This window comes from Eubalaena glacialis, chromosome 17 (genome assembly GCF_028564815.1).
Source record: "Eubalaena glacialis isolate mEubGla1 chromosome 17, mEubGla1.1.hap2.+ XY, whole genome shotgun sequence".
Lineage (NCBI taxonomy): Eukaryota > Metazoa > Chordata > Mammalia > Artiodactyla > Balaenidae > Eubalaena > Eubalaena glacialis.
The window spans coordinates 88,290,907-88,318,845 of NC_083732.1; the positions used below are offsets into that span (position 1 = coordinate 88,290,907).

Sequence of the window (27,939 nt, forward strand, 5' to 3'; positions counted from 1 at the left end):
CTCAGCCACACCCACATGTCCCTGGCCACTGAGTGCCACACACCCACCTGAGATCTTTCCCCGTGACTCCAAAACCAGCCCCTGAGGGCGCGCCGCACCAGGCGGCCTGAGGGCACAGACACCACAACTCCTGCCGGAACTCAGGACAGCCCCACGTGCTGCCAGCTGCTCTCTCAGGGACACGTGGACTCCACCCACCCACCAGGGAGAGACAGGCTCAGTGGGCACTCAGGGCCCCGCCGTCCCATCTGTTGAGGGAACAGGTGCAGCGTGTCTGAGGGGGTCCCTGCCGGGTGCTGGGGCAGTTTGGGAGTGGGGAGGCATAGGCCTCTCACGGGACAGTCGGGCCCTCCCCAAGTCAGGGCCTGGGACCAGGCACACAGCCACGCCAGCTCCCAGCCAGGCCAGGGGACACCTGATGGGGGAGGGGACACTTGAAAGCACCCGGCCGGGCGTCCGCCACCTTCTGTGTGATGACACAAAAGACACGACTTTGTACAAAATTCCCCAATCTGCTTTAATGGTGAAAAAAAATAAGTTCCAACGAGGCACAGAGATGCTCATTTAGAATTCAAAGTCTTCGCCTGCCGTGTCGAGAGCCCAGGCGAACTTCTCCCTCTGTGTCTTGTTGTAGATCTTCTCCACGGGCACCCCAAACCTCTTACACCTGCCAAGAGGAGACCAGGGTTCTCGGGAGGAGCGGGACGGAGGTCAGGACACCAGGCTGCCCAACCTGCTCCTCCTGGGCACGGCACCCACAGCACGGCCACCAGCCCAGGGCAGCAGGGAGGCAGGAGGACAGGGAGGAGGCAGTGTCCCCCCGTGCAGCCCAAGTGTCCTCCGAGCGGGGTGCTCAGGGAACGCTTACGGGGCACACAGCCGACCCAGTCACCCCCACCCCCAGTGGGCAGGCTGGGCTCTCTGTGGCTGGGTGGGCAGCTCGGGGTCCCACCCCAGCCTTCCACGGCCCCAGAGCTCTCGGGCAGAGAGGACCAGTGACCCAGGACTCAGCATTAGACACACCAGCCAGTCGGGTCCCATCACAGGAAGGACCTGTCCTGACCACAGGGCCCAGGGGACTGAACTGGGGCCACTCAGGGGTCCAGTCCCCTCCTTGAGGCCGCGAGTGGGCACGGCGGCCTGGGCCCACGCACCAGGCGACACTGATCCGGGGGTCCAGGTAGTTGAGCTTGGACGTGCCCAGGGCCACCTGCTTGCTCTCCTCCTTGTCTGTGGCCTGCATGCTCAGTCTCCCGAGCTGCTCCTCCAGTTTCTCCAGCAGCCGTCCCCTCTTCTCCAGGAAGCTGGCGAGAGAAGGAGGGGCACAAGCCCCCATGCTGGCACCACCCAGCTCCACTCAGGCCAGGTGAGCCCAGTGATGGGGGAGGCCCGTGCTGCCCCTCACTGCCCTCCTCCATCTCCTGGGGGAGTCCTAGGAGGCTGGAACACAGGGAAGACCACCCTCGGCACGAAGCAGGGACCATCCATCCAGACCTGACTTCACAGGAAGCACCCAAAGGCCACAAGCAAACAGAAATGCGGGCAAAGGACAGAATCAAATACAAAAGCCTTTTCACATCTGTGAAAGATGCTCAGTCCTTATTCCTACTGTTTTACAGAAAAGCTGATTTATCAAGGCAGGACCCTCCTTTCACCCTCCGCACGCCCTTCCTGAGACGCCAGACAGGGCACCCTGCAGAGGGCACAGGACAGGCACAGCCACGACATCCATGTGCACGTGAACTTCGACCCCAGTCCTTGTTCCAGGAACTCCGGCTCCGAATCCACCTGGACACGTGTGGAAGGACCGCGGGTGGAGGAAACGCCGCAAAGGCTGAGCGGCCCCGACAGACACTACAGCGGAGCGTGAGGCGGTGTCTGTCCCCAGGCTGTGCACAAGGGTGGGCGCAGCCCCAGGCACTGCTCTGCAGTGGCCGCCAGAGCGCCAGCCGAACGCCAAGGTGCCAGCGGCAAACGGCAGGCAGCTGCTGATGCCACCAAGAGGGGAGGGGCAGGGGGCGCACTCGAGTCCTCCTGGAAGACACAAGAGGCTTCCCAGCAGCCGCCTCTGGGGAGCCTCATTTTTCACTGAACATGAATACCTTTCGGTCTAATGGCTGGACATTCTCACACACACACCCCACGACTAAAAAGCACCTGCCTGCACCTGAGGAAACTTTCATGCTTTCACAGCCACAGCAGCCGCGAGTAAAAGGGGGCACCCCGCTAGAAACAAGGAAGATGAGGGAAACCACAGACGACTGTGTCCTGGTGGGGCAGACCAGCTCCCGGGAGACATGCCACCAGTGCTGACGCGACAGGGAACACAGACAAAGCGACTACTCAGCAATTTAAAAACTTCCCACAAAGAATAGCCCAAGCCCAGAGGCGTTCACTGGTGAATTCTACCAAATGGTTAAAGAAGAATTAACTCCAACTCTTCACAAACTTTCACAAAAGAGAAGAGGAGAGACCGCTTCCCATGTCCCTCCGAGACCAGCATCACCCTGACACTGAACCAAAGACATCACCAGAAAGCCATACACCATTATCCAGTGTAAATACAGAAGCAAAAATCCTCATCACAGCAGCAGCAAGCCTAATCCAGGATCTATAGAAGAGATTCTGCACCATGACCAAACAGGATTTATCCCTGGGATGCAAGAATGTAACACCCGAAATCCAGTTAGTGCAACACAGCATCGTCTCAATAGATACAGAAAAAGCATCTGACAAAATCCAACACCTTCCAGGAAAAACACAAACCTCGACAAAAGGAATAGAAGGGCACGTCCTCACCTTGATAAAGGCATCTAAGAAAACCCACAGCTGACATCCTCCTCAACAGTCAAAGCTCTGCCTGTGAGGTGAGAACAAGACTAGGGGTCTACACACATCACCTGTCCTCAACACTGTGCTGGAGGTTCCAGCCAGAGGATCAGGCAAGAAAAAGAAGTAAAAGGCATGCAGGTTGGAAAGGAAGACGCAAACTATCTCTACCTGAGGATGACATGATCTTAAACCCTAAGGAATCCGCCAAGAAACTGCTAAGGCGAACAGGTGAGTTCAGTGGGGTGCAGGGTGTGAGACCAACCCACACGCATCAACTCTACTTCTATGTGGTCTGCAGAGGACGAGTCAACACAGCAGGCCCGACCAACCCTGGAGAGAAAGGCCTGCCTACAAGGCTGGATGTCGGGAGGGCGCCCATCTCCCTAACCAGTAAGAAAAGAGAGGCTCATGGAGCCCAAAGTTGTGTACCAACAGTACAGGTCATGCTGAACTCCTGCTTTCCTCCGGAGTCTGGAAGGTTGGGATGTGCCAGGCAGAGGGTGCCCACATGACCTTTCACTGTACGAAGTCACAGCCGTGACCGTGCAGGGTCCTGTGAGTCCTACGGAATCATCGAACCTACAGGTGGTCTGGGGAGTCAGCGGGAAAGTGGGATTCGCCAGCACTCTGACCCATGAAACACGGCAAGAACACTGTTCTGGAAAGGAAGGACGAAGGGCTGGGGCAGGACACGCCCTTGGTCCCTGGGTGGCCCAGAGTCTCGCTCGGTGTGCAACAGCAGGAGAGCTGCCGTCTGCTGTGAGAAGGCGAGCCTGGAGATGACAGGTCCAACCCCAGCTGACTGGGCTCGGATCCTCAGGCTGCTTCTGACCACCATGGCTGAAGTGAGGGGGGAAAATACAGCTCAGGTGATGCCTGGGCTTCTGTTCTCCAGGTGGGAGAAAGGACCCAAAAATTCCCAAAATTGAGCTCTGGATGGGCCAAAAATGTTAAAAGTTTACACTGCTCTCCCCTCCAAGCAGAAAAGCCTGGAACAAAGTTTTAGAAAAGACTGCTGCTCTCCCCTCTCCCCCTCCAACCCCCATTCCAGCTGGGATCTTCCCAGGCAGCTGTAACGTTAACCCTGTAAAGGTTTACCTGCTAGGGGTTTGAAAAAATTAGCAGTAAGAAAAAGCAGGACAGGGACTTTCCTGGTGGTCCAGTGGGTAAGACTCTGTGCTCCCAATGCAGGGGGCCCGGTTCCATCCCTGGTCAGGGAACTAGATCCCGCATGCATGCCGCAACTAAGAGTCCGCATGCCGCAATGAAGATCCCACGTACCGCAACTAAGACCCGGAGCAGCCTAAATAAATTAATTAATATTAAAAAAAAGAAAAAGAAAAACAGCACAATTCTTGCAATGGCTCTGTATTGTGGCTACCGCATCTGGACGTAGAGTAAAAAGCTGACATAAAATGTAAAATGGCTGGAACTTCCCTGGCGGTCCAGTGGTTAAGACTCCGCACTTCCACTGGTCGGGGAACTAAGATCCCACACACTGCACAGCACGGCCAAAAAAAAAGGAAAATCCTTGTAACTTCATAAATGCCAGAGGAATCATCGCAATCAGAAAGGATGCCCAGGAAAAGTGCCAAGGGGACTCAACAGCCTTGAGAACAAGGCTGTGGGAGGGTCAGAATTCAAACTCTGAGTGCAGCAAACACATCTCCATAAACGATGGTTTCTTACTCTGATTTTGCCTATTGACATCTCTGGGGAAGGAGACCACGTGAGGAAGGAGGTTCTCCCGAGAGGGCGACACGTCCTGGAGTCTGGAAAGCTGGGTGGATTTCTAACGAGCTCTCGTGAGATGGAACCCAGGCTGGTGCCCTTCTGGCCTGACGTGTGCCCTTTGGAGCAGATCAACTTCTAACCTCCGGATGGACAAGCGACTGAGGGCTCAGGGAAGCCTTGTGACTTGGACTTGCGGCGTCTCCACTTTGCTGCTGCAGGAAAGCCGCCCGTCTGCTGGGAATCTGGGTCTTGCTGCCTGGGCCTGACTCTAGGCAGAAACCCAGCACCGTCTGCAGCAGGAGAGCGAGTGGGACGGAGGCTCCAGGACTGGACCTCAGACCCCAGGGTTGTGGCAGATTCAGGACACCCCTTCATGGGACCCTAACCATGCAGACGTAGCTGCTGGCTGGACCTTGGGGTCACCTGCAGATGCCCCCGGGAAAAGGCCCGTTTTTCCGGCGGGGCAGTCAGAAATCAAGTGCGCCGGGCCGTGTGTCTCTGATGCAGAGACTGCCCGCGGCCCAGGGTGGATCCTGCACGTGTGCCAGCGGGGGGCAGGGGCGCACATCACAGGGACAGCTGCCCCAGGGATGCCTCGGCGCTCCACCGGAGGCTCTCCAGGTACGGGCAGCCCGCAGCAGGGGAGGGGGCTACCCCGGCGCACAGCCCAGCGGGGCAGGTGGACCCCCAGACACAGCCCGTCTTGTCGCTGCTGCTCACTGGGTCAGCAGGAGGGTACAGCCGTGCACACGTGGACGTTACACAAACACCAGAACCTCTGTGAGAACTCCAGAGTCCGTCCCGCCAGCGCCCGGGTGTGGTGTGTTTTTCTGGCCCAGATGCATACAAACGTTTCTCTGGGGCAACACTTCTGCCCCTTGTGCACAAAACCCAGATGAAAGGTCTGGGAAAGAAAGCAATGCAAAGTTATGATGACTGGCCACGAACATGACTTTGTAACAACGAGGGGGAACACTCCTGAGATCCTGGTCCCTGGGGAGGAGGGCGGCAGCACCGGCTCTGAGCCCAGGGAGTGGGAAGGAGTCGTGCGCAGCGGCCGAGAACCTGAGAACCGCCCATGTGTCCTGCCCCTGGGAGGAATCTCAGCTCGATGCCGAGTCCTGGGAGTCCTCCTCGCGAATCACGGAACCTGTGGGTGGGCTCGGGGACACGCAACAAAGCTAGCAGTGAACAAGCCAAAAGTGAAACTAAGAAAACAATTCCATTTACAACAGCAACGAAAATAAAACACTTTCAAATAAACTTAACCCCCAAAAGTGCAAAACTTGTCCTCCAAAACTTTGCTAAAAGAAATGGAAGAAGAACGGTGCATCTGAAAAGACATCCCAGTGTTCACAGGTTGGAAGGCTTGGCCTTGTTAAGAAGGCAGTACTTCCCAAATTGACCTACAGTGTCAACGCATCCCAATCAAAATCCAGGCTGACTTCCCTGCAGAAACTGACCAGCCAACCCTAAAATTCATATGGAATTTCAAGGGACCCTGAATAGCCAAAACAATCTTTAACGAGAAAACCAAATTGGAACTCACACTTCCTGATTTCAAACTTACAGGAATCAAGACTGAGTGGTACTGGCAGGAAGACAGACAGACAGATGAACGTGAACAGAACGGAGCCCAGAAAAACCTACCATCAGCTGATCTTCCACAAGGTGTCAAGACCATTCAGCTAGTGGGAGCGGTGCTGGGAAAACTGGGTGTCCACATGAGAAAAAATGAAGTTGAATCCTTACCTCACACCATATACAAAAAATAACTCAAAATGGATCAACTACCTAAATGTAAACATTAAACCTATAAAACTCTTATAAGAAAACCTAGAAATGCATCTTTATGACCTCGGGTCAGGCAAAGCCTTATTAGACGTGACAGCTAAAAAATAAGCAACGAAAACTAAACTCATCAAGATTTTTGTGCTTCAAAGGAAACTACCAAGAAAGTAAAAAGACAACACACAGAATAGAAGAGAGTCTTTTCAAATCATATATTTGAGGACTTCCCTGGTGGTCCAGTGGTTAAGACTCCACGCTTCCACTGCAGGGGGCGCAGGTTCGATCCCCGGTTGGGGAAGTTCTGCGTGCCACGTGGTATGGCCAAAAAAAAAAAAAAAAAAAAAAAATCATATATTTGAAAAGGTGCTCGTATCTGGAGTGAATAATGAACTCTTATAACTCAACAGTAAAAAAAAACAAAGAACTCAACTGAAAAACTGAAAAAGGATTGAACAGACATTTCTCCAAAGACCACACACAAACGCCCAATAAGCAGAGAAAACATCCTCACACATCGTTAGCCATCGGGGAAACGCAAACCAAACCCACACCCGCTGGGCTGTAACCAAAAAGAGGGAAGACGAGAAAAGTGCCAGGGAGGATGTGGAGAAACTGGGACCCAGTGCACGGCTGGTGAGAACGTGAGCACAGCGGACAACAGGTGGCGCTTTCTTAAAATGCTAAACCTTGGCGCTACAGAGTAACCCAACAATTCTACGACAAAAGTCACGAAGTGGAAACACCCAAACGTCCAGACACATGGACAGTATAACGTGGTCTGGCCACACAACGGAATATTCGGCGATTGAAGCACTGACGGGTGGACCTCAGCAACATTACGCTAAACAAAAAAGGCCAGACAAGGTCCACAGGTGGTGGGATTCCATTTGTGCGAATGTCCAGGGGCTGGGAGAGGGGAGGGGGTTTGTCTGCAGTGATGGAAACGCTCTAAAATGTAAGGTGACGACGGCTGTGCAGCTCTGTGAACGAGCCGGAACCGCTCGCCCGCAGCCAAGAGCCGAGAGCCTCTGAAGGAGAGACCCACGTGGCCTGGAGCTCGGGTGCCCGAGTACAGGCGCTTCTCCTCCTGCACTTCTGCACTTCTGCTTCACCTTTTGGCACAAATATAGTTTATATTTTTTGAATCAGAAAATATGATTGAAAAGAAAACCAGAGAACTGGGGAAGAGAAAAGCAGGTTCACTGCCAACCTCGTGACTTGGATGGGCTGGGGCCTCCGGACACTTGCCTCTTGGACCTGCTGTCCCCTCTGGATCTGTGGTCGGCCCTTGCCTTCTTCAGCTCTGCCTTGGCCTCGGCCACCTGCTTCACCTTCGCCTCAATCTGCAGAAGAAGAGGGACCCAGTCAGGGCTGCCCCTGCCCACCCTAGTCAAGCCCCAGGCCCTATGCCCCGAAAGGGCCCAGCTGACCGGGTCCCCTGGGTACCCGTCCGCCCAGTCAGGGTGCCAGAGCGCTGGCCCTGATGGGTCACTCTGCGGCCAGGGGAAGGGTGAGGCCAAGAGGCCCCAGACATACCACCTGCTCCAGCCAGACCCGGCCCCCCTGCTCCGCTGACCTCCCTCCTGGGCTAGAGGCCCTTCCACACCAGAAGGCCGTGCAGGACAGCCTCTGGCCCTCCCTTAGCCGGCTCTCCCCTCCTGGGCAGCACCTGGCCCCGGGCAGCCCTGATGTGCCCAAGCACCTCCGAGGGCCGTGCGGTCCCAGGGAGGGCAGAGGAGGGGAGCCGCACAGTCGCCCGCAGAGGCCCTCCCGCCATGCCCGTCGCGCACCTTCAACCGAAGAGTCTTCATCGACTTCTCGAAGGTCTTGGGAGTTGCTCGCTGATGGTTGCAGAGAACGGCAACGGCCCGATTTGCTCGGTTGTAAGACAGAATCTTAGCGGCTACGCTGTCTTCAGCTAGAAAACAGGAGCCTGTTACGCAGCGGCAGCCACAGGACAACAGCCGCTGCCGCCCCGAGGAAGGACCTCACAGGACAGGACTCAGGGTCCACACCTAGCCCAAGGGCCTCACAACAGGGGCAGAGAAGAGGCCTCCCCAGAGCCCCCCGAGAGCATCGGGCCCACGTCCAGGAGCCCCCGCTGGGGGTGGGAGTGGCAGGAAGAGGGTTCCCGCACGCGCTGGGGGGACACGCAGAGCTGGACAGGCGCTTCAAAACCGACTCGGCGGAGGAGCAGACGCGGAGACCGGGCAGGGGGCCTAACCGTGCGGGTGGCCCTGCAGGGGCGGCTCGGCCTGGGGACCCGCACATCCCTGACCCGTCCCCGCGGGCCAGGGGAGCTCCACTCCGCCCTGGACATCGGCCATGAGGCATTCCGTACCAACCCAGCAGCCGGGCACCAGCACACAAGCAGGCGCCCTGTCCCCACACCAGGGATTCTCACCTCTGGTCAGCGCTCTCAGCTGGCCCTGCAGGGTGAGGCTGGCGTTGCAGGTCCGGAACACCTTGGCCGTCAGGCCATCCATCAGGTCCTGCAGGTGCTTGTTCAGACTGGCGGTCTGAACACGGGGAAGAAGGTGGGTCTCAAAACGTGGTCTCCTTTGGGGACAGTTTCATAGCACTCTTCCCGGCCCCCCCGCCCCACACCTCTGGGCGGAAGGAAGCTGCTGGTTAGACAGACGGCCCTCAGCCTTCTCGAGCAAGAGAACGTGCCAGTCGGCACTCACGCTCGCGCCGTGGCGTCAGCCTGGCCCTTCTGGACGCAGACAGGCCGGGCTGCGCTGGCGGCCCTGGGTCACCCCATCAGCACTGCTCTGAGCCCCCCAGGCTTACGGTCAGTCTGTCAAAGAGCTCAGCCCCAGGGCCTTTGTTCTCCATGAACAGCTGCAGATTCTCGTACACCTGCGGCAGAGAGAAGAAGCCTTTACAAAGACCCCCTCGTGCCCCGGGCAGGAAGAAGCCTTCTGGGGCCGAGGAGATGGAGGTAAACGAGGGGCCCGAAGGGCCAGCTGTGCGACAGAACTGGGAAACTAGCAGACGGGGTTTCTCCCAGGGAGCAGTCAGCACCACCGCAGGGTCACGCGCCACGTGTCCAGGCTGCTGTCCGTCGCGAGGCTGGCGCCATCCCCTCACAATGCACACCCTGGCTCCTTCCTCCGTCACCCACGCCGGGTCCCTCCAGGTGACCCCACGTCCACAGTCAGACTCGCCCAACACCACAGAGGACCTTCAAGGTCCCTTTGTCCAATTTCCCTCCACCCTCACTTTCCTTTCCATCCTGCTAAGGGAGCGCAAATGTCCTCCCGGCTCCTGTCGGCCTGGGCCTGTCTCTCCATGCCGCTCTGCGTGTACCCAGCTCCACAGCGACTGGAACAGCCCCCGCTCTCAGCACCGCGGCCCCCAAGTCCCCCGACTCCTGACTGGGCTAGTGCCTTAGGAAAGTGGCCCCAGCGCTCCCTCGCCCTCTGCCACGTGAGGACAGTGAGAAAGCACGGCCACGCCAGGAAGGGGCCTCACCGGCTCACAGCCTCCGACTCCAGCCTCCAGACCAGGAGACGGAAACACCGTTAACGAGGCGCCCAGGCCGGGTACTTATCAGAGCAGCCCGAACTGAGCTGTGTGGTGATTATCTTCTGTTCCTAAAACCCCTGCTCCTGCCCCAAGGAGAGCCTCTCCTTTTCCTCACTTGTGGCTCCCCACCAATTCATGCCCTGGAACAGATTTCAGATGCCTGGGCACGCTGTGCAGCCCCTCCCGAGTGGGCGTTTCTCTGTCACCCTCGACAGTCTCCCCAGACTTCCCGTTCTGTGTTCGGGCAGCCATGTCTGTGTGTAAGGTGTGTGTAAGTTGCAGGTGGTCAGTGTTGGGTCTGCTCTCGTTGCTATGACACGGGGCCCACCCAGACGGAGGCCAGGGCGACTGACACTCTAGGGCTCATCACTCCAGAAGGAGTGGAAATCCTGATTTCCCTTCAGAGCCCTCTGCAAACCAGAGACTTAACCCCCCGCGCCACCCCCCCACCCCGACTTCATCCGTCCCTCCACCAGCAGGGGCGAGGCCAGGCGCCGTGGGCATGGCGGTCAGCCAGCAGGCTCAACCCCTGAACCTCTTCGTTCACAGAGGGGAGACCGGCGACACCGCCAGAGTGACCACAGCGAGCTGCATGCCCAGCGGCCAGAAGACCCTTCCCAGGCGCGTTGGGGTGAACAGTGCCCCCCGCAAATTCACGTCCTTCCCAAAACATCAAAACGTGACCTTTTTCGGAAATAGGGTCTTTGCAGATGCAATGAGTCAAGACCAGGTCACAGGCCCTCCGACAGGACCGTGTCCTCACAAGAAGAGAGACAGACGCGCGGGGACAACGGAGGCAGAGCTGCACTGCTGCAGCCTCGAGCCAACGCGCCAGGATGCACGGGCACCTCCAGACGCCAGGGGGCCTGGAAGGTTTCTCTCCAGAGCCGCAGAGGGCGCACGGCCCTGCCAACACCCTGCTCTCGGAATCCTGGCCTCTAGAATGCCACCCTAACCCACCAGGAGAGCAGTGGCGGCGCTGGCGCCTTGGAGGGCAGGTCCAGTTCGGCCTCCGGGCGTTGGGCCCTGCCACCACGCCTGACGGGACAGGCAAATGGGCCTCGTGGCCCTGCGCCTTCCTCTGATGCTCCCCGAAAGAGCGCGCCCAGATCTCAGGGGCGAGCGTGGGGCACGACCCACCGCCCACACCAGGCACTCACCGGCTTCTCCATCGGCACTCTGTTGTAGTAGCGGATCGAGTCCTTTCCCAGGAAGTCGAACTCCACGACGTACGGGCAGCCGTCGGCCTCTGGGTGCAGCTGGATGTGTTCCACGCGGAGGGAGCAGCAGCCCACCGTGTCAGCCGTCTCGCCCTCCTTCTCGTGCCCGGCTCGCAGCGCCAGCTGGGCGGACGGGGCCCATCAGGGCGCGGGGCACACACGGACACGCCCCCTCGGGCACACAACGTACAGACGGGCGCACACCCACCCCTCCACCTGCCCGAGGCTCCGGCTCAGGACACACGAGCCCCACGGTTCCCCCAGCTGCCCGTCCAACCGGGTCTTTGAGACCGACTGGAGCATCTGTGAACAGCAGGCGGGAAAGCCTGGAACCATCCGCACCTTGTCGATGAAATAAAGGGCCACAGCGCGTTGTCTCGCCTTCATTTCTCGGGACTTCCAGTCGGCCCGGTACTGAGAACGGATCTCGCCCACAACCCCTTTCAAGCGCCGAGCCACTTCATACTTCTCCCAGTCTCTCTCCCCCTAACGAAGGGAGCGAGTGGCAGAGAAAACCCTGGTGATCCCTTCCAACAGGAAACTGCCGACTCTCCTCCCGGGCCCGCTCTCACCTGCTCGGCTCAGGGCCGGGGGCAGACTCCGAACTCAGCGAAATTTAAAGAGAGTGTAAATCTAAATTCCTTGTTTTTTAAGACAAATGGCCGCTGGACACAATATCACTTCAAAACTGGCCTGCTAATGCCTATGGCCTCAGGGACTCCCTGCCAAAGCGGCCCGGGCCCAGCCGGGGGCAGCGGGTCAGAGCCGGCTCACCTTCAGCTTGGAGCTGGGGTTCAGCATGATGTACTTGATGGAGTTCTGCACGTTCTCCGTCCACGCCGCCAGCCACGTGACCGTGCGGTCACACCGCACCTCCTTCCACCGGTGACCTACCGGAGGCTCGGGTACTTTGGAGTCCCTGCAGCAGGAGAGTGACCCAAACCCGACCATCCAAGACCCTGCTCCCTGAAACACCGGCCAAACGCCACCGCCTCCTGCAACCGCGCTGGCACTGCAGGTGCCTCCTCGCCCAGGCCACACCCTCGCGTCGCGGCCTCTGTGTCGCCAGGCGTGTGAGGGGCTCGCTCAGAGCTGCTCCCACACGTGAACCGGGACGGCCACCCCCAAGGCCACACACGTTGCCAGCTCGGCAGCTCCACGGGACACAAGCCGCCGCTGGGCTCCCGATGGGCCCGGGCTCCCAGGATGCCTCTGCCGACCCGGCTCGGCCGTGGTCCACGCAGCGGAGGAACAGAAGCTCCTGCTGGAGCGTGGCCCGTAAGTTCCAAACACTCATGTGTTACTAGCCCATCTCGATCACCTGAACTATGGAAAACTGTGTTGGAAGGACACGGACACGCTTTCTTGGTGGAGTGAAATCTCAAGCAAGGGGCAGAGTGACAAGGGCTGGTTCAGCAAACAGCACATGGGCTGCCGCAGAGCGTCCATCTGTGGGGAAGGTGCCCTCCCACCCGGCCCACAGAGCCTGGAGTGACGGAGACACACCCTACATCGGGCCCCACTCCCCGGGTGAGAGGCGGGACCAAACACCACCCCCCGCCGCCCCGCGCGCACCTGCTGCAGTTGATGGTCACGTCCTCCGGCAGGACCCTCCTCTTCAGCATCCCCATCTTGGGGTGGTCGCCGCGGCCCCGGAACAACCCAGGGGGCTCGGTCTTGAAATTGCCGATCTTCTCTCGGTGCCCGTCCAAGATACAGTAGCCGAACTCTTGCTGAAGTTTTTCCGCCTCTTCTTTGAGCTTCTGCGTTCATAGAATAGCGTGTAGGCATTAGTGGTGAAGAGACAGGACGAGCCTGGTGCCCACGGCTCGTCAGAGCCCCTTCACTGCTGCGGGAGCCCGGGAGGCCCAGCAAGGCAGGCAGGCCGAGCGCAGGGCGGGGCGCCCGCCCCCCCAGCTCCCGGCTGCAGCTGTGCTGGTCCACTGTCACCACGGAGCATGAACTACGGAGCCACTAGTTCACATGGCAGGGCCACTGTCCCCCCGTGCTCTGGTTAGGCGGAGCGCTTTTTAAATGCGTTTAGGGGCACGTAACTCAAAAGTGTCTGAGAATAACGGAGCAGAATCAGAGGCCCCTTCACCACACCCTGTCGGGTTCTCGTCTAGAAGAATCCCACAGGAACGGCTTTTGTGAGAGGAGGGGGTCGTCTTCTGCATACCAGCAGCCTCCCACGCAAGGCCCCGGGGGCCCAAGCCAGACTGAGCCCCAGGGCAGCCCGACCTGCTTCTCCTCCTTGGACAGGGCCTTCCGGGTGGCGGTCCTGTCCACAAAGTATCTGTGGATCTCCGTGAAGTCACACTTGTCCAGGTGCTTGATCACTTTCCTCTCTTCTGCTGTCATTTCCTGCCCCAAAATCAGACACGCGTTCTCAACATCCAACACAGGCAACGGTCACAGGGGCAGCGGGGACCCTCCCCCACCGCGGCAGGGGGCCCACTCCACAGGGAACGGTGACATCCCAGAAGCAGGAGGAGCAGACTCTGGGCAAAGACGCCAAGGCCACCCCGACCAGCAGCCTCTGCAGCTGTCCCCCAAAGAGAGCCTTTTCAGGCAGGTGGCCCAGGTGTGCAGGTGGACAGGCGGAGAGCTGAGGCCCCGGTGCTTCCTCCTAGTGGCCTTCTGAGTTAGGCCACGTGGCCACATCTGAAGAACCGCCCCCTCTGGCTGCCGCGTGGGCTGTGTATGGCACTCACCACCAGGGAAGTCGGCCCAACGCCCCACGCGCGGTAGGAACGCACACGTGCTTGGCGGTCCCCAGTCCAGCCACACGCACACAGCCCGCAGCCCCACCATCCCCCAGGTCCCTGCAGAGGCAGGTGTGAGGCCGCACCACACCCTGCGGCAGAACCCAGGTGCCCGCCAGCCGGGAAGGGACACACGTGGCGCCGGTGTCCTGCCCAAAGCAGCTGGAAGGGGGTCTGGGCTGCGCTTTCTCGGGGCAGAGTCCACAGGTCTAGCCAAGATGAGTGCAGACGCGCACAGAACCCAGTTTTTTTTTAACGAGAAAAGAAAAAACAACCAGCACCTTATCTTCAGATAGCTTCCCAACGAGTATCTCTGTTTCCTGGGGGCCAGAAAATGCCACTCCTGGCACCCCGCAACCTCCCTTTCCTGGAGATTCCAAGCCTGGCTCTCCCTGCCCTTCCAGCCACTGGAGAGAAGTGAAGGCGGGCAAGCGTCTGACAGCAGCAGGCCGACACCAAGAGACCGCGGCCGCGCAGCACGTACCTTCCGCCAGTCGCTAAAGAAGTTGTTTTGGAAAACTTCTTTTGTTGTATATTCGTGATCCAGCATTTTCCCATAAAACGTGGCGACCTCCTCGGCTGCTAAGCTCAACTTCATGGGCTTCCCTGCAGACGCCGGAAGATACACTGATTTAGGGAGCCGACCCTGCCTCACCCTCCGGCCCTCAACATCCTGCTCCTTAGGTCGCGCTTTGTTACACACGTTGTATTGTATCGTAACATAGCTGACTTTTCGTAGCTCAGGAGAAGGCTCTAAATTTAAGAAGACAACCACACCCGTGCACAGGTGCGGCTGTGAGCATCCTGGAGCCCAGGCCAGGCCTTTGCAGAAGGCGTCAACGGCCAGAGTTGCTCACGTTTATACTGCTTTAATGATTTATTTTGCTGCTACGCTTACATGGAAATTTACAGTTCAAAAACACGAGAAGTTTTAGGACACACATCGCCACGTAATGTAAAAGTAAAACAAAAGTTAAGGCTCCAAAGCAGAAAGATGTGAATAACTGTAGCAGCTGCAACCTTTTAAACACCCTCCCATTTGCCCAATGACTTCCGACATTTTACTCCAAGAATCAGTGTTAGAGACGGCTCAGTGCGGGACAGAGATCCAGCAGAGCAGCGCGAAGGCCGGGGGGCGGGGGTGGGGGCTTTCACCACGGAGTCCTCTCAACTCTTGTGTACGTTCGAAAATTTTTATCACAAACGTTTGAAAAACAAATATGCGTTACTTTGATAATAAGAAAAAGGCACTTGTGATAAAACAGCACAATTCTTCCCCAAACCAGCTTCTCGGGAGGACAGAGAACTAGCTGAGCAGCCAAAGCCCGAGGGGCTCAGCTCCTGCCCTGCGAGCGCCCCCTCCCATGGCTGGGCCGCCCAGGTGCCCACGAGGGCAAGCTCTGACAGTCACGGAATCTAGTCTAGCTCGGAAAACCAGATTCTAAACCAACACCCACATCGATGGAGTCGCAGTGAACAAAGAAAAAGCGTGGCTGTGTGTGCTGGCCGAGTGTCCCCCAGGGACAGGCACGTGTGACCCAGCAGGAGCCCACGGGGTCACCAGATCCCCCAAGGAGGCAAGCACTACAAGAGCCCCAGCGAGAGAGGAGGGGAAGGAGGGGAGGCAGTCCTCCCTGCCGTCCACCAAGGCCTCCCTGTGGCAGCGCCTTGCAGGAGCCGGGACAACTTGCCAGCGACCAAGGCTGGCCTGTGTGCAGTGCCTGCGCATGCCCTGCCGAGGGCCTGGTCTGACCCAGGAGAGGCGGAGGGCCGCCTTCAGAAGGCTTACCCTAGCAGAGGTGCAGAAAATGGGGGGAAACAGGTCAAACTAGCAGCACAAAACTAAGCAGAAGGGGCTTCCCTGGCGGCGCAGAGGTTAAGAATCCGCCCGCCAATGCAGGGGACACGGGTTCGAGCCCTGGTCCGGAAAGATCAGACATGCCGCGGAGCAACTAAGCCGGTGCGCCACAACTACTGAGCCTGCGCTCTAGAGCCCGCGAGCCGCAACTACTGAAGCCCGCGCGCCTAGAGCCCATGCTCCGCAATAAGAGAAGCCCCGCTTGCTGCAACTAGAGAAAAGCCCGCGCGCAGCAACGCAGCCAGAAAAGTAAACAAAAAAAAACAACTAAGCTGACACTCCTAACCAGAGGGGTGGAGAGGATGAGGGCCAGAGGCCAGGGAAGGGACAGTGAGGGGTCGGGCCAGTCAGCACGTGCCCACGGTAACAGCTGGGAGACCGCAGGCAGCTTGCTCCAAACACCCAGGGACCCAGAGACTCAGGCCCTCACCCAGAAGGTCCTCCTGGATGCAAGCCCACGTGGGCCATGCCAGCACAGCAGGAAGGCAGGGGTGGCAGAACCAAGCTGGGCGAGTTCAAGGACACCACCTGGTTCAGCGGGCACTGGATGTGCAGCCCCCGCCCCCCCAAGCACGGCAGTTCTGAGGGGGTGCCAGGCTGCAGATGAGCAGGGCCGGCCCCCCTGATGTCTCAGGGAGCCTCTGAACTGCAGACTTGGAAGCAGCCTGGCCTGGCTCCTGAGCAAAGGGCCAGTGTGTCCCAGGTGCACGGGTCAGCCCAGACCCTGGTGGGAGAGCCACCAGCGGAGCAGGCCTGGGTGGCCGCCAGTTACCAGGTGCAGAAGGTCCCTGGCCACAGTCACTCGAGCCACCCAGGCAGTCCTCACCATCATAGTAGAAGCAAACTCCCTCAGGAAGCGGCTCGTACAGGGGCGCAAACCATGGGCCTCTGTGCTCCAGCTGCGTCCACTTCACGCCGCCTGGGCTCTCCTTCTCCTCTTCCCACCTGGAGGACACACGAGAAGGTTCCGACTCTCACGCCGCACCTGCGCGCAGGTCCTCCCTGCGCATCCCTCTGGACGCCCCGTGACCACCTCCCAGCTGAGCTAGGTAAAGAACAGGAGGGGTCATCCCACTAGGGGTGCGGGGACTGACCCTGCCCGACCTCAGACCACGCCTCTCGTTAAACAACCACACCTCCCGGACCCAGAGGGAAAGGGGCAGAGAGGCTCCCCCAGCTGGGTCCCTTCAGGGCCGCCCCCAGAGTCCCCAGGTCTGGCTCCAACCTACTTTCCCAATCTTGTGCAACTGTAATTCGCAGCTCTTTTTGGAATGCATCTAGTGAGGGTGCACCAGCGAAGCGGCCACTGCAACCCAGCTCCACACTCGGGCCTGACCCCTCTGTTCCCAGGACGCTGTCCCTCCCACCCCCACCAGCAGAGCCCGAGCCCCCAGAGGCAGACGGGACTCCATGATCATGGCAAGTCTCTGGCCCCTGGCTGTAAAGTGGAAGTACTGATAGGACTTAGGTCACAGAAGGGGACCAGTTAGACCGCGGTGAGACGTCATCTGGAAGCACTCAGTTAATGACGTCAGACCTCCAACAGGAAGCCTGAGCGCAGCCCCATACGGGTGTGAACCCACCCTGCTCTTTGGAAAGGTGGCATTTCACACACAGGAGATCCCCACCTCCCTCCCACTATTCCACACCGGCCACAACTCACCCCCCACGTGACCACAGGGCCTCTGCCCACAACCCCCAGGAAAGAGCTTGGGAGCACAGTGGGCAGAAGCAGGCCTCAGCTCGGAGCACAAAAGCCACTAAGGGGAACTGACCACGGGCTACGTGCCCGTGAAGAGAATGAATGGACCAAAACTCCTGGAAGTGGAGGAACTGAGAATCCAACATGGAATGAGAGGCCAGTGTGAGACCACACACATATCACGTTCAAAACCAAACACTACGGTGCTTAGGCCAGGCACAGCTACATGAGCAACAGAGCTTACCAAAACAAAAAAACAGTGGGGGAAGAAACTCCCAAATGGGGGCCCCCGGGGGAGCAGGGGTGAGACGGGGCACGTGTGGTCCAGCGGTCAGGAAACGGCACGTGCTGCATCTGTGGTCTCAGATCCCCTTTGGGGAAACCGAAGAGCAACGTGCGCTGCACCCTGCGCTCCCATCCCGCCCGGATGCAGCGGTCAGATGTCTGGGAGGAGCAGGGATGCGCCCTTCCTGAGCCTCTGCCCAAGGTCTTCGGCCACCTTACCGGACTCAGCTGACGACCCTCCGCCGGGTCTGGGGGCCTCGGGGGGCCGTCGGGGCGCACCCTGCGCTCCGCCCTCTGAAGCCCCGGGAGCGAGAACCTGCCCCCCATGTGCAAAGGCCCAGCGCACCCGCCCTGCCCCTCATCTTCGGGCAGGTCCCGCCCCCCAGGCCTCGTCGCAGGCCCCGCCCCGCCCCGGCGCATTTGGCGGACTCGGCGGGTGAACGCGGACCGCGCCGGCCTCCTGGGGGCCGCACAGCGGCACTGGGCAGGGCCAGGGCGGTCCCGCGCGGTCCCTTGTCCCCGCCTTGCTCCTGCGCCCGCTTCCCTGTGCTCTCGGGCCAGCCTCCTGACGATGCGGACAGGCCCTGGATTCAAGTCCAGTCCCGCCGACCCCTCCGTCCCGAAGGTCCCTTAGCTCTGGCCCAGAGCTGCGGGACGCTCACGGGCCCCATGACCGGCCCAAGGCTCCTCCCGGAAGGCCACCTGGGAGCGGCGCGAGGGGCCGGCACAGGGCTTTAGCGCTTGCCCACCTCCCTCCGCCCCCCAGCTCCCGAGGGCACCCGGTGGGTCCTCTGTGATCACACGCTCGCCGGGCACACCAGGCCAGACATGGAAGAGGGGCACTTCCACGCTGTCAGAGGGCCTGACAAGTGAAGCTGTGTAAGGGTACGATGTGCAAACACCAGGGGCGCCTTCCATCCAGGCCCACGCGGCCTCCTGCAAGTCCTGTAACACAATCACTGCAGACCAGCCCCTCACCTCTCGCCCCTGTGCAGCTGAACCCTCCCTCCCGCACTCACTGTCCCTGGGTTTGACCCCCACTTCCGCCCTGGGCAGCGTGATCCAGCTGCGAGCCCTCCAGGGCCAGTCCTGGTCTGCAGCAGGCCACGATGCCCATCCGCGGGCCCTGAGCCAGCAGTGGACAGGGCCCCACCATCTGTCAACCTTGGGCAGGCGTCCAACTCTCCTGCATCTGTAAGACGCAGCTTAGGGGCTGTGGGAAGCGGACACCTGCACACCTGTCAGCGTCCGCCCAGCGAGTGCGCAGCAGGCCCAGGCACGCCTGCCATGCCTCCTGCCACCAGAGGAATTCAGCAGAGGCCCGCCCACATCCTCACTCACCCCCACTACTGCCACCAATTCCTCAGTCCCCGCTGACATCTGGTGGCTGAAGCACTGGCACACAGCTGCATGGCTGCACGGGCTGGATCTCAGCACCCAGGCGGGCCATGGCGGTGGTCACCACCGTTTTGGAATAAGCCACGCAGCCGCTGGCTGGACGTGCACTAGGACTGCAGCAGCTGACACTCCTTAAGGCCCACCTTCTGCCAGGTGTGCTTAGAGGCCTTGCATATATTCTCCCGTATAATCCTTCTAAAATCAGGACGTACATTCTAGCCCAGGCCCACTGTTCCTTCCACAGAATGCTGAGGCCACTGTGTTTTAAATTCAGACCGTGCAACTTTGTAAACGGGAATGTGGTGGGACAAAAACCATAAGATCTCTAAAGAGATGCAGAAAAAGCATCTGACAAAAAAATCCAACACCCTTTCACGATAAAAGCAAAAAGCCACACTCAACAAACTAGGATGGAGGGAACCTCCTCAACCTGAGACAGAGCAGCTAAAGACCCCACAGCTACACCGTACTCAAAGGCGCCACGGCCCCAAGACCAGAACTGGACACGGCTATTCAACACGGTCCTGGAGGTTCTAGCCAGAGCACACGGGCAAGAAAGCGACATAAAAGGCATCCAAATTTGAGAGGAAGAAGTAAACTGTCTTTATTTGCAGATGGCAGGATCTTGTGTATAGAAAACCCACAAGATTCTACAACAACAAAACAAATTACTAGGGCTAATAAATGAATTCAACGAAGTCGTGGGGTACAAGATCAATATACAAAAATTGGTTTTCTTTCTTTACACCTGCAGTGAATTACCTGAGAAGAAAATTACAAAACAACTCCATTTACAGTAGCACCAAAAAAAAGAAAATAGCTAGGAGTGAACTTAACCAAAGAAGTAAAATATATGTACACTTTAAACTACAAAACATGCTGAAAAAAATTAAAGAAGATCTAAGTAAATGGAAAGTCATCCCATATTCATGGATTGGAAGACTTCATTTTGCTAAGATGGCAATATTCCCCAAAGTGATCCACAGAAAAACCCAATCCCCATCAAAAGGTTGGCTTCTTTGCAGAAATTGACAACCAATCCTAAAATTCACATGGAAATACAAGCTATCCAGAATATCCAAAACAATCTTGAAAGAGAAGAACAAGGTTAGAGGACTCACATTCTGATTTAACAGGGACTTCCCTGGTGGCGCAGCGGTTAAGAATCCACCTGCCAATGCAAGGGACACGGGTTCGATCCCTGGTCTGGGAAGATCCCACATGCTGCAGAGCAACTAAGCCTGTGCACCACGAGTACTGAGCCCACACGCCACAACTACTGAGCCCGCACGCCGCAACTACTGAAGCCCGCGAGCCTAGAGCCCGTGCTCTGCAACAACAGAAGCCACTGCAATGAGAAGCCAGCACACCACAACGAAGAGTAGCCCCCGCTCGCCACACCTAGAGAAAGCCTGCGCACAGCAACGAAGACCCAACACAGCCAAAAATAAAATAAATTTTTTTTAAAAAGTACAAGCAAGGAAAAATATAACAGCTAAAGTGGACTCATCAAAATTTCAAACCTTTTGTGCTTTAAAGGACACCATCAAGAAAATGAGAAGACAATCCACAGGAAGGGAAAAAATGTTTGCAAATCACGTATCTGATGAGTCTAGTGTTTAGAATATATAAAGAACACTTACATCTCAACAATAAAAAAACAAATAACCCAACTAAAAAAAAAATAGACAAAGAAACTGATCAGATATTTCTCCAAAGATATACAAATGGTCACTAAGCACAAAAGATGCTCAACATCCTTACCCATCAGGGAAATCCAAATTGAACCCACAATGAGAGACCACTTCACACCCATCCACTTCATAAGCCTTCACATGTCTCCTCATACTAGCAACTCCACAAAGAGTACCCCATTTCACATACAAGAGAAAAAAGGCTCAGAAAATCTAATTTCCCCAGAATCATATCGTTGCTGAAAGCAGGAGCTGATACCAATAAAGACCATTCTGATCCCAAAGCTGGCAGCCCCACCTGTGGTCTCTGCTGCACCCCTTCACTAGGTGTGAAACAGCACTGACCAGCAGAAATGTGACACAAGCCACAAGTGAATTTTAAACCGATTTGATTTTTTGCAATATACTTAATTTCAACCAAAATATTTAAAATATTGTCACTACAATGTGTGATCAATATAAAAAATGAGTTCACATTCTTTTTTCCTACTATTTGAAGTCAGCATGCACTTTACACCCATAGCATGTCCCCACCGGGACAAGCCACGTCTCAGGAGCTCACAGCCACGAGCGGCTGGCGGCTGCAGGCTGGACGGCCCAGGAGGAATGGTTAAGACGGCGGTGTCCAATGTGTGCTCCTCTGCTTAGTGTCCCTGTGACCATGGCCAAGTTACTTAACCTCTCTGTACCTCAAGTTTCCTAAGCTGGTAAGTGGAGATAACAGCACCTACCTCGCCAACAGCAATGGAGACACAGAGCAAGTGCATCACGGACGCTGGTTCTCGCTAGCACCCGGTAACACCTACATTCCAAAGCTGCCCTCGCACTACAGCATTTTGGCGTTACCCACCACGCCTCCCCGACAGGCCCACAGCTGGCAGCAAAAGCCAGCACTTACAGCCACCTTCTCTTTACGCCCACACGTGGGCGTGAAAGAGACCGCGGGTGGGGGTGGGGCGGAGGCGGGCCGAGGGCCCGGGGCGGGGCTACAGGGGTGGTGACGGGGTGAGGGGCGGGGCACGGCCTGCAGGGGGTGGTGATGGGCAGTGGGGGCGGGGCCGGCGCGGGCGTACCATCTCCACCTGCCTTCTCCCTCCTCCTCCGGCCCTTTGGTGGCCTCGTGGTCCCTTTTCCTGTCTCTCCCTCGGGACGTTGCACCGACCGGCTCCTCCTCTTCGTCTCTGCCCCGCTCCAGGCCACACCGACTTCTCTCCTCTCTCCGTTGCTTCTCCCACCGCACGTCCTTCCCGGGCCGGCCCAGTCCACGCCTGACGGCCCTCTCCGCCCGCCCATCCCTCCCCAGCTCCCCATCCCCTTGTCTCCGTTCCTTTGCTTCCGGAGCCCCTGCCCCGCCTGCGTTGTCCTTCTTCCTTTTTTTGACTTTTCTGGAAACCACAGTCTCTGATGCGGGCTCGTTACCAGCACCACATTTTTCATTTTCTTCTTTCTTAATTTCTCCAGCCCACACGTCTTTCCCCTCCTCGACCTCACCTCGTAGCTGCTTCCTCCCCACCAACTCTCCCACCTTTTCGGTGTAGGCTAGCTGCCCCGTCGTGGACGTTCCCCCCACCTCCGCCTGCGCGTCTTCCCTGCCGCTCTCGGCTCCCGCGTCCCTGTCGCCTCCATGCACCGCCTCCCCGCTGGGCCCGCGCCCCCTCTCCGCAGGCGCCCTCCTGCTGTGGCCACACGCACCCCTCCAGTCCCCGCTGCCCTCCTCCGGCTTCGAAGCCTTGGTCTGTCTCCTAGCGCCTTTCTCCTTAAGCCCTTCCCGCCTTTGCTCTTCCGATTTGTTCTCCTTTTTTTTTTTCTGTTTGCTTTTCACTTTCACCCCATCCTTTCCCTGGCTTGCGTCCACTCGCTCCTTGTCTCCCTCTCCCAGGGTGCTGGGCCACACAGCCTTCCCACCGTCCTGGCCGCTGGGCACAGCCTGCAGTGCCCCATCCTCAGAGGACACCTGGAGAGCACCAAGGGCCATCTTCCTCTCGTCCCCAGGGCCTTGTTGTAGCCTTGGAACCTTGTGCAGGAGAGAGAGCACGCTATGAGTGGGCCACACCCCACAGGCAGCACCCGCCCAGGTCGCAGACCCCAGTGACTGCTTTACTCACCACATCCTGCCTTGCCCTTCCCCACAGGGGCTGCCATCAGAGGGGCAACAAATCCAGACTATGCGCCTCTACTGCCTCCAAAGGAGCTTCAGAAAATAGCTTCTGTGTCTCAGCCCTCCTGGCCCTTGTCAGGAGTGGAACCCAGGGCAGTGCACTGCCCCCAGGCACAAACCCCACTGGGAAAGGGCACAGGAGGAGCAGCTATTCCAATGCCACTTCCCCCACCCAGGCTCTACAGACTCATTTCTCAATACATTCCTATTAGAAAGTCAGACAGGGGATCTGCCTGGTGGTCCAATGGTAAAGAATCTGCCTTCCAATGCATAGGACATGGGTTCAATCCCTGGTCGAGGAACTAAGATCCCACATGCCACGGGGCAACTAATGCCACGCGCCACAACTACTGAGCTTGTGCGCTTCAACTAGAGCCCATGTGCCGCAAACTACAGAGCCCACGTGCTCTGGATCCCACATGCCACAACTAGAGAGAAGCCCGTGCACTGCAACAAAAGATCCCGCACGCCTCAACAAAGATCCCGCGTGCCACAAATAAGACCTGACACAGCCATAAAAAATAAATATTTTTTTAACAAAAGAAAGAAAGTCAGACAGTAAGGTCATTCATTATCTTTTTTTTGCCCATGCCGCGCGGTACCAGGGATGGAACTCATGCCCCCTGCAGTGGAAGCATGGAGTCTTAACCACTGGACCGCCAGGGATATCCCCATTCATTGTCTTCTTACACTTGCAAGAATAAACACGCAAGCACGAGTGCCTAGAAAGTTGATCATGCGAATCACACCTGAAGATGTTACCTGGCCTTTTTTCTTGGAAAGCTTTTCACCGTTACGCGTCTTCACAGGCTTGGTGGTCTGTGCAGATCTAGAATACAAAACCAAACGTATATACATAAATCTGCTGCTCACTTAGAAAGCCTACCATTTTGAAAACAGATAACCAAAAAACAGATAAATAACCTACATTACGGACTACAGAGTCTCCAGTCTTTTCAGGGGACTCTTCTATTTTTCACAACATGCTTGGTAAACATGAGCATGTTCATAGGACATCTGTGGGCAGGGGGAGAATGAGCGCACCTCCAGTCTGACACTAGTGAGCTGCTGGAAGCCGCAGAAGCACCCCTGGCACACCTCCTGCCGACAGGAGACCTGCGGGGGCTGCAGAAAGAGCGGATGGCGGAGCCAGCCCTGTCACCCACCAGGTCCACCTCTGCCCACCCCCGGCCCCTGTCAATAGTATGACTGCCATGGGACTTCCCTGGTGGTCCGTGGTTAAGACTCCACGCTTCCAATGCAGGGGACGCAGGTTCCATCCCTGCTTGGGGACCTAGGATCCCCCATGCTGCGCAGCCAAAAAAATTAAAAATTAAAGAAAAAAAAAAAAAACTACGACTGCCAGGAAATCATCAATTTAGAAAAACGGTCCTTCAAAAGTAACCTTTAAGAAGTAGTAATTGTGAGAAACACATTCAGAAACAAAACCCAAACTAAACAGAGAGAAGACGAGACACAACAGGCCGGAGCAGGAGCAGCGGGGCAGCCCCTTCGGCCGCCACGGGGCCAGGCCCGGGGGGGCCAGGCACTGGGTTACGGAGGGCAAGGGGGGCCCGCCACCAGTCGACTGACCGCCCAAAACCGTTCACTTCACACCCACTAGGATGGCTACAGCGAAAAGATGGACAATACCAAGTGCTGGCAGGCATGCGGAGAACGCGAGCTCCTCGCACATTGCTGGTGGGAATGGAAAATCATGCAGCCACCCCGGGAAACAGTGTGGCAGTGCCAGAGCGAGGCAAACAACCACCACAAGACACAGCAACTCCACTCCTAGGTGTTCATACAAATACTGTGAGCGAATGTTCACAGCAGCAATATTGACAAGAGCCCAAAGGTGGAAACAACCCAAAACGTCCATCAACAGATGAACGGATAAGCAAAAAGCGCTATACTCAAACAGTAAAATATTTTCAGCCATAAAAATGAAGGGCTGGGGCTTCCCTGGTGGCACAGTGGTTAAGAATCCGCCTGTGGACGCAGGGGACGTGGGGTCGAGCCCTGGTCCGGGAAGATCCCACATGCTGTGGAGCAACTAAGCCTGTGCGCCACAACTACCGAGCCTGCGCTCTAGAGCCCGTGAGCCACAGCTACTGAGCCCGCGTGCCGCAACTACTGAAGCCCGCGCACCTAGAGCCCGTGCTCTGCAACAAGAGAAGCCACCGCAATGAGAAGGCCGCGCACTGCAACAAAGAGCAGCCCCCGCTCGCCACAACTAGAGAAAGCCCGCGCGCAGCAACGAAGACCCAACACAGCCATAAATAAATAAATAAATAAATAAATAAAAATGAAGTGCTGATACGTGCTACAATGTGCATGAATCTTGAAAATATGTTAAGTGAAAGAAGCCAGACACAAAAGGACAAATATTGTATGATCCACTGTACGAAATACCCAGAATAGGAAAATTCGTAGAAATAAAAGGCTGATGAGAGGTTGTCAGGGGCTTGGGGAAGAGGGAAATGAGGGGTATGGGGTTTCTCTTTGAGGTGATGAAAAAATTCTGGAATTAGATCGTGCTGATAGTTGCCCAAGATTGTGAATGTCCTTAGTGCCAAGGAATTGTACACTCTGAAATGGTTAAAATGATGAATTTTACATTATATGAATGTTATCACAACAACAACAAACACAAAAGGAAAGTTTCCCAAAATTTCTGACACTTTCCATGAGAGAAAAAGAAGAGTTGGGACAGAACACCAGGCACAGGAGAAATCCTGCCTCTGTTCACAGCATGGGGGCCGCACGATGTGGCCCACAAGCTAGACCTGGGCCGCACACATTTCTGTATGTCTGGCCAAGCAGTTCTGTAAAATGTCAGCAACATTTAACATTCGTGACGCTTCACCATAACCGTGGTGTGTGAGCTGCATACCCAGGAGCCTGCTCAGAAGTTCATCCACCGCTCACAGCGGGGGTCCAGCAGGGAGGGAGGGAGCAAATGGCAGCCAGAAAAGGGAGCGGCCCACCCTCCCCCACCCCACTCCCCCCCACCCAATTACGGGAAACTAAAAAACATGATTTGACATGACTCAGAGAAAACATCAAATTAAACTAATCCTGTACTCCGAGGCCGGGTGCTTCGTTCAAAACTGGAAATACTATTTAGAACAGAGCTTCAACTGCCTGATTCTAAAGCCTAGATTCCTTTCACCATGAACTGACACGCAAATCCTGTCATCAGGCCACACGTGTTTCCAGCACCGAAGTTTCCAAAAGCAAAACTACCATGGTTTTTTTCCATCAGGTTTTTTCTTTGTTCTACTGGACAAAGAGAGCTATTTATACTATCCTCTGAGACAAGGAAGTGGTAGAAAACAGGAGAGGTAAAGAAAGGTCAGCAACAACCATATGCCTAATGCCTTTTAAACTATTTTTGGTTCTATTCTTTGAAAAAGATGTGGGTACCTGTTGTTACCTATTATTATTTCTGACAAGATCCTTTATTTATTGATAAAATAAAAACCACAAAAGAGAGGACCGACGGCAGGTGAGGGGGGCCAGTCCTCAGGACAGCGGCCTGACATCTCGGCCTTCACAGAATGCGCAAAAGACTGATTTCCTGCGCGGCAGCCAGCAGCTCCCGTTACCAGTCGTTCTGTGGTTCTACTGGATTGTTCACTTCTGCTCAAGTGAGAGCAAAGACTGGATAAAAACAGGGAGTGCAGGTCCCAATTCCAATGCCAAGGGCGGAGTCAGGACTGAAGGTGATGTCGCTGCCCCTCCCACTGCTGCCTCCTCACCATCCCCACCTCACCTCCTGCACAGAGGAAAGGGACACAGAACAAACCCTACCTGATATCTTTTGAAATGGAGAATGTACTTTCTTCCTTCAGGCACTGCTACGAGTCACAAGAAGACAAAGAGTTTTACTGAGAACATTTCCATGTTGCGGTAATGATTAGAACTTTTGTTAAAACACTAAAGAGACCACCACCAATGTGTCCTGAAGTGGCCCCTGGGAAGAGCAAACATGACCCTCAGGAAGTGAGCAAGTCAGGTCCAGGACACCATGACGCCCCCAGCCGGCAGCTTCCCGGTCCTTAGAACTCAGCAAGAGAGTGGCAGCCGCCTCAAAGGATTCTGAGTAATGCGTAACCAAACCCACCCCTCCCAGAACTGATTCCAAGGCCCAGGCACAACACAGAAAGCAGCGCGCCTTCTGAAATTAGAAATAAATGTACTTTACACGCAAAATGTACATTTTTAAAACTATCAAAATGCCATAGAGACTAAGAAAGGCTTACGGATAAAAAAAAAAATGAAGAATTTAACTTAGTGAAGACTGTCAAGTTTAAAAATAGAACATTAACAGTAAATGAAAGATTCAAACCTGGTCTTTCCCACATCTTCCCTGATTTTTTTGGTTTGGCTCCTTCACTTTCTGTTTCTTCAGGTTTTCTAGGTTCATCTGGTCAGTATTCTCCCTCTTCCTTTAATGAAAAAAAAATTTTAATGCAAGTCCCAAGGGAGGAAATGTAAAGCCAACATTGAAACGATGTCTCTGGCTTGGAAAAATACAAACTGCACAGAAAAGCGATAGGATCACCCCGCTGTCTCCCTCCCCAGCCTGACACCAGACTCCTTGCTCGACACCACCTGGGCCATGTCTGTGTGTACACACTCTTCGCATCCCATTTTCCACTAGTGCAGGGATGGGGCCAATTAGACTAGGGCATTTCAAGAGGTGAGCCAGCTCGTTAATAAAAATCACACTCCACTAAGCAAAGGCCACTTCTTCCCAAAAACATTCAGTTACCTTGTGAGGGCAACTTCATCCTTCACCGAGAATGGCTTCAAATCAGACACTTGACCATCTCCCATCGCCTCTTCTTTACCTGTTATCGTGTGTCTCCAACTGTGAGAAAACAGAGCTGAAATGCATCACAGAGGACCCCAGGTAAGCAGCAGGTCAGTCGGAAAGGAGGTAAGCCTGGGCCCATGTGCAGG

General features: G+C 56.3%; 1 protein-coding gene across 2 annotated transcripts; it reads right to left on the reverse strand.

Annotated features, from left to right (window-relative positions):
* Positions 1-510: 510 nt before the first annotated feature.
* TOP1MT (DNA topoisomerase I mitochondrial) lies at positions 511-27,812 on the reverse strand. Of its 2 annotated transcripts, XM_061171902.1 has the most exons (17): positions 27,749-27,812; positions 27,323-27,422; positions 26,785-26,831; positions 23,731-23,797; positions 16,558-16,676; positions 14,358-14,479; positions 13,350-13,472; positions 12,684-12,871; positions 11,883-12,027; positions 11,451-11,594; positions 11,049-11,231; positions 9,151-9,219; positions 8,762-8,876; positions 8,148-8,275; positions 7,606-7,700; positions 1,155-1,304; positions 511-667 (listed from the first exon to the last, which is right to left on the reverse strand). In XM_061171902.1, exons 6-17 carry the CDS (start codon positions 14,469-14,471, stop codon positions 565-567), a joined length of 1,557 nt encoding a protein of 518 aa, XP_061027885.1. In that variant the 5' UTR covers positions 14,472-14,479; positions 16,558-16,676; positions 23,731-23,797; positions 26,785-26,831; positions 27,323-27,422; positions 27,749-27,812; the 3' UTR covers positions 511-564. The 2 variants fall into 2 exon arrangements, with proteins under 2 accessions (XP_061027885.1, XP_061027886.1); XM_061171903.1 differs by lacking the exons at positions 23,731-23,797; positions 26,785-26,831; positions 27,323-27,422; positions 27,749-27,812 and adding an exon at positions 21,884-22,083.
* Between the last annotated feature and the right edge of the window lie 127 nt (positions 27,813-27,939).

What these genes read in the sequence shown, in the direction of transcription:
- TOP1MT (XM_061171902.1), bottom strand. Translation starts at nt 14,471, where the DNA reads ATGAAGTTGAGCTTAGCAGCCGAGGAGGTCGCCACGTTTTATGGGAAA. An exon ending in TGTCCAAGGAGGAGAAGCAG is followed by an intron (nt 12,872 to 13,349) that starts GTCGGGCTGCCC and finishes CTATGAACGCAG; the next exon opens with AAGCTCAAAGAAGAGGCGGA. An exon ending in GGGGACAGCAGGTCCAAGAG is followed by an intron (nt 1,305 to 7,605) that starts GCAAGTGTCCGG and finishes TTCTCTCGCCAG; the next exon opens with CTTCCTGGAGAAGAGGGGAC.